The 6,338-nt window shown below is 33.6% G+C and overlaps 1 protein-coding gene across 1 annotated transcript; it reads left to right on the top strand.

Annotated features, from left to right (window-relative positions):
- Positions 1-4,675: 4,675 nt before the first annotated feature.
- On the top strand, positions 4,676-6,035 carry LOC145012131 (uncharacterized). The gene is made up of 5 exons (XM_078970910.1): positions 4,676-4,814; positions 4,946-5,066; positions 5,310-5,413; positions 5,522-5,653; positions 5,754-6,035. The coding sequence occupies exons 1-5, from the start codon at positions 4,812-4,814 to the stop codon at positions 5,778-5,780; spliced, it is 387 nt and encodes a 128-aa protein (XP_078827036.1). The 5' UTR covers positions 4,676-4,811; the 3' UTR covers positions 5,781-6,035.
- Positions 6,036-6,338: the final 303 nt, after the last annotated feature.

The raw sequence follows: 6,338 nt of genomic DNA, 5'->3' as shown, positions 1-6,338 counted from the left end.
TTTTCTAAACATCCTTGAAGCTCCTCGATATCCAAGATGTCACTTGTCACAAAATGACTAGTACTAACCTTATCACTTGTTAAAATTACGTGTTAGACAGAGGTGACTTAGTGAGTAATACTTAGGTTAAATAAGTAAAATCATTATAAACATGTTTCCTTTAAAATATCATAATCCCCCTTTTTTTTTTTATCAAAAACTCATAAAACTCTTCAAACCAAGTTTTGGGGAAAATACATTGCAATAATTAAACTACATTTCTATAAGCATTATAAATTCATAAAACTAATATCAACAGTGATAAATAATGTAATGCATGAAATAGAACAAATGCCTACAACCCTAAGTCATATCTAGTGTGCAAGTTAATATACCACGTTTCACAATGGAGACTAAGGTGTACGCTAAGAGACATATGGTAACTCAAAGAATATAAATAAGATGACACAAAACACTAAACATGTTTAGAGACCTCACTCGTGAAGACGACCTAGAATAAAATTAACACTCACGAGCTTTCTAAGATTGCAATTTGGATATCCGATTTTCAAGAATGTTTGAAATATACTAGTCTAAAGTCTTACCCAATGCATACATATACATGATCATGATTTGAAAACTCAAAAAGTCCTAATTTTTTTGAAAATACTTAAGAGACTTCTCCATTTAAAACTATATCTTTCTTAAAACGTATTAAAAGCATTCAACATTTATTTAAAAAAACATACCTACTTCAACTCCTCCCATACATTTGCACGTAATGAATAATGAATGCAACAAATTATGCATATAATATTCCAATTAATGTATACATATAATATTTCAAACATATGGAACCTTCTATCACACTCTTCAACTCCTCCCATACATTTGCATCTTCAACATATAAAAAAACATACCTACTTCAACTCCTCCCATACATTTGCACGTATTAAAATGCATTTTCATGTAGGGGACTAGTACTTATAGGGTAATGTTCTCACCTCAAGTGTGTATGCAACCTTCTATCACACTCTTCTAAGGAAGATTATATAACATCCGCATGAAAATACCTAAGCTAATTAATCAACACTAATTAACATCAAACTTGCTAATTAGGTTTACTAAGATTAAACAATCCAAACATATCATGGATCCTCAAACCACAATTGTATGGAAGCAACCAAATGCACATTTAATCATTACCTATGGAGTGTGATTTTTTTCACAAGCCAGTTAATTTCTATGACCCATGCGATCTAGGCATGGAAAACATACAATTCTCGTGTTTGCATAAACTAATAGTTATGAGCAAAAATTTAAAAATATCTTACAAACTTGCTTAACTGAAACATAATACAAATAGAAAATGATATTAATGGTAATATGAAAATTTTCGTATGAATGAGTTTAATGACTATTTAAAGTATTAAGAGGAGGGAGGGAGAAAAATCAATTTTTTTCTTTTAACAAGAATGACAATTTTAGATGCATGCTCAATAATGATAACAAAAAAACTATTTATACCGCTATTTAGTTAAATCGTTTATACAATGTCCAATAAGTTATTTATGCGTGCCCTTGATAATTGATACAATTGCACACAAAGCATACAAAAACACATTTATTTATTCAAGCGCTCAAAATTTCTCCAAATACCTCTCATCTATTTTCGATATTAAGGAACTACGTGGCCATTGCCCTTTGACGCTCGAATACCTAAGCGAAATTCTTCTATCTTGCAATATCATTTTTTCTATCTTACAAAAAGTCGATAACATGCGATTTATCAAGAATTTAATTTTCTAATAGGTTTTGTGTTGAACCAAGTGAACCACTCATATTTATAAATAAAAGCATGGGCAAAATAACCAAAATGCGAAAGACGGTTTCCATGACTATACGACTGTTAATATAAAAGAAAACAAATTAAAAAAACTTGGTGTTGTTTGTTTTTGAAGCAAAAGTTCATGAAATCTGCAGACAACTTCTGCAACCTTCTGTAGCAGAAAAGGTGAACTAAACGGCTACAGACATTAATAATAAATATGTTTATTTTGTAACATCTACATACTGTTGCAAATATTAAAAAATTAAACTAAACCAATGTTATATACTGAAAATAGTTTTAATTCCGAAAATTTAATAATGTATGACATTTCAACATGATTTTATGATATTTCAACAAAAAACAATGATATTCGAGCAAAAAATGATGATGTTTTGCTGCATTAAATTGTTATAGCGACGCAAAATTTTTCTTAAAAAAAATAATAATTCAATAAGAATAAAATTAAAAAAAAAGAAAACGAAAAAAAGAAGATGAAACAAGAATTTATCAAGATTTTAGCAACATATAATCAAGATTCATCAAAATTTTAGCAATAAAAAAAAGAAGAAGATGTTGGAAGAGACAATACAAGTATTTGCCCTAAACATAACATACATAAATGTTTTTTACTTCGAAAACTTTTAAAAAACAAACAGAACGAGATGAAAAGTGTTGCGCGTGTGCTGTACCGTACATCAATAAAAGATCTGAGAATGTTTTTTACAAAAAAAAACAAACAACACCTTGGTTTTTGGCTAACAAGAATCATTTGAATGATTTGAATTGGTCATATGATCTAATAAATCCGATTGCGAAAGGGATATATACTCAAGTTATTGAATTGCTAATCGAATCGATCTTACAAGTATCGGTCTTTGCGGAACTTGATTTTAGGCGGGTTCAGAATTAGGTCGAAACCGGTCTGAATGTGTATCTCTAAGGCTGGAGGGAGTGGTGCCACCGAAACCGCACTCCCTCCCTCGCCACGTAAGCGCTACGTCACATTTTACCACTTAAGTGTGGTTTTTTGCCACACCAAGGGTGTGGTGCCACAATTTTAGTTTTATTTTATTTTCTTTTTTTTTTTGTTTTTTTTGTTAACTATTTTAATTTAATAAAACTTATTTTTTAATAAAAAAAACATAATTTTAAAAACATAATAGTTCATTAATTAAAAATACAAATACCATACATTACCTAATTTAAAAAAAAAACCTAAAAATTTAGAAAAACAAAGTAGAAACAAAAAACCAACAACTTAAAAAAAAACACACAAGAAACCGTTAAAAACTTGAAAAAAAAAACTAGAAATTAGCCATGATTCATGTAACGGTTTTTCACTTCCTCCTTCATCGCCAAAACCACTTCAAGCTCGGCCCCGGTCATATTCGACGTGTCCATTGCTAGTATTCGCATGTCGCTCTCCCTTTGTTTCCGAAGCTCTCTTTCAGAAGCAATTTTCAAAATCTTGTCCGTTCTCTCTTTTATATCCTTCACGTCGGTTCCCATTTCTTTCAAATCATCTGAATCCGACGCTTTGCCTTTGCCTTTGCTTTTTGATTTGTCTCTTCCCAATGGCCGGGAAGGTGGTGAAACTGGAACAGGTTCATCTTCGTTCAGATCAAACTGAACACGAGCATCTGATGTAGTGTGGTCGGACTTAGATGTTCTGCTGCGTTTTGACCCACTATTGATATGTTGGTCAAATGTTTTGCTACTCAGCCATTTTCTGTTATCTTTCAAAAAATTTCAAACTTCAAGAAACTTGAAAGCCTTCAAATTTTCTTTTTGATACACTTTCAAGGCTTTCTTCAAAATGACTTCATCACTTTCTCTACTTTTCCATTGACGTTTCATGTTGTTCCACAAGTCATTAAACAACATGACTTCCTTGTTCATCTTCCCCCATTTGGAGTACACTTGATGTTTTGAACGGTATTCTCCACCGCTCATTCCTTTATGGAACCTGTGTAAAACGTGAATCCAAAAGCGGTCATGCTTTTGGTCTTTTCCAACCGTCGCGTCTTCTGAAATATCGATCCAAGATTGTGCCAACACCAACGCTTCCAAAGGTTCCCAACATCTAGCCTTCGCCTTCTCTTTTCTTTTATTCGTTGCTCGAGTGGGCTGAGTTTCTGTAACGAATTCTGGTTCAGGATCAGAAACGACCGTTTCTGGTTGTGTTTGTGTTTGTTGCACAAACTCGGGTTGGGACAAAAAAACAAATGGATTAAAATTCGGGTCGGGTTGTGGTAGTGGTGGTGTTTGTGGATGTGGTTGCCCTGGTCGTTGTGGAAAAGAAGGAAACACACCGTCATAGTGGTAATACAGAGGTGAGAAAATCGGTTGATCAAATGAAGGTATTGGGGTGTTGGTGTTTCTGACTGGTGTTTTTTCTTTGCTAGGTCTTTTGGAAGAAGACATTTTTTCAAAGAAAATTGGATAAAATGATTCTATTTATATGTGTTTAAAGGTTGTGTAAATGTAAAAATGATAACATATGTATATATAGATGGAGTAAAAGGTTAAAAAAAATAAAATAAATAAATAAAAATAAAAAAGTAAATGGAACGAATCTTTGAACAGTCAAGAAAGGAATAGCCAATCATAGAACGCGGTCTTCAAGGACCGTAGTACGGTCTTGATCGCCCCAAACCGCACCCTGGGGGCGGCGTTCCTGTTCCACGTGGCATGACCGCAGTTCCAAACCGCGTACCACACGGAGAATCCTAATGTAGAGTCGACCTTACTAAAGTTGGTTAAATGGTTCAAAACCATGATAACAAAAAAAAGGTAAACAAAATAGAAAAAGAATATTTGAACTACTTAACGGATGCGACGTCGTTACATGGTCAAAAAGCCTTTCTGTAGCCTTTCATACATCGTCTCATTTCTTCTACAACCCTAGCCCCTTTTCATTACTCGGTAAAACCCTAGCTACCTCTTATTTCTCCGCAAAACCCTAGCACCTCTCTCTCTTTCAGCCTATCCGCCGAAAAAAATGGTGCTCTCTCTTTCTCTATCGTCTTCCACTTTTGAATTTGTGTTCCACTTTGTGCTTTGTGTTCAATAACAAACACACATGTCTCCAATTCACCCTAATTTATTCGATTTTCGTTTCAATTTCTTTTGCAGACAGGAGAAGCCGTCAATCCAAAAGCGTATCCATTGGCTGATGCTCAGCTTACAATAACGATACTGGATCTCGTCCAACAAGCTGCCAATTACAAACAACTCAAGAAAGGTGCCAACGAAGGTACGATTTTTATTCCCACAAACCCTACTTCTCCCGATTACGTAGTCAAATCTAATGTTTATGAACACCAGAGATTGTAACATTATTTATCCTAAATCGAATTGACTTCCGAACAGTCTACCCTTAGTGTTTGCTTTCACGATATAGATTTTAACAATCCACCCATTCAATTAATATTATTGTTTGCGAACTTGATAATTTGTTGTGAAGTTGATTAATTTTAACGATCCCTCTGAATTACAGCTACAAAGACCCTGAACAGAGGTATATCCGAGTTTGTAGTGATGGCAGCTGATGCCGAGCCTCTTGAAATTCTTCTTCATCTTCCACTTCTGGCTGAAGATAAGGTAAATTTAGTCAGATAACTTGTCCTTTTTTACACTCATGAATCAATAGATGAACTATCTTTTTTTGGGAAATTGATATGAATGATTGATCTTGGATGGTTTTGGCAGAATGTACCCTATGTTTTTGTCCCCTCAAAGGAAGCACTTGGGCGAGCATGTGGAGTTACCAGAGCTGTTATTGCATGTTCAGTGACTTCTAATGAAGGAAGTCAATTGAGATCCCAAATACAGCAACTGAAGGTAATGATGAGGGCATTTATGTCTTTTTTGTACAAACAAGAGAAGTACAAGTTGTTATGTTCTGTGTTATTTATGACCTTTTTGTTTGTGGGAGTTGCAGGATGCAATTGAGAAGCTGTTGATTTAAGTGACAATGGAGATTCGGTGTGATGGGCCTGGGTAAGAGGGGCTTTGACTGAGAGTGGTGATGATTATTCTGTTTACTGAAGTTTGTTTTTATGAATTATGATGATTAGTACTTTTATTATATCTTTTGGGGTTATGTTTCAGTGAGTCAGATTTCATTTTTGTGCTGACATTTTCATCTATAAACAAGTGTTGAATGACTGATAAAACTTTTGAGCCATTATTAACTATATTAGTTCTTGGCTGATTTGAAATATTGGTTTTGTTTGATCCATTGTTTCTTGAAATTGTTATTGATTGATACAAGGATTTTGAGGCTTCCAAAATCAAGTGTTGAATGCCTGATAAAACTCTTGAAAATGCTGCTTTGACTTTTTGAATAGTTTTGAATTGCTGAAAAACATGTTATGTCTTGTGGAGATGCCAATTATGTTTATTAGGCTTGTTTAGGGTTTAAGAAAAGGTTGGAAAAAAGAAAAGGTTTTGTCTGACAACATAAGTTTGTTAGATTTTATTTTAAATAAAAAGTTATACTTTTACATAATTTGTATATGGAATA

Source organism: Lactuca saligna, chromosome 8, assembly GCF_052625555.1.
Source record: "Lactuca saligna cultivar CGN05327 chromosome 8, ASM5262555v1, whole genome shotgun sequence".
NCBI lineage: Eukaryota > Viridiplantae > Streptophyta > Magnoliopsida > Asterales > Asteraceae > Lactuca > Lactuca saligna.
Note: the sequence above shows the minus strand (reverse complement) of the source record. Positions and strands in the feature narration are given on the sequence as shown.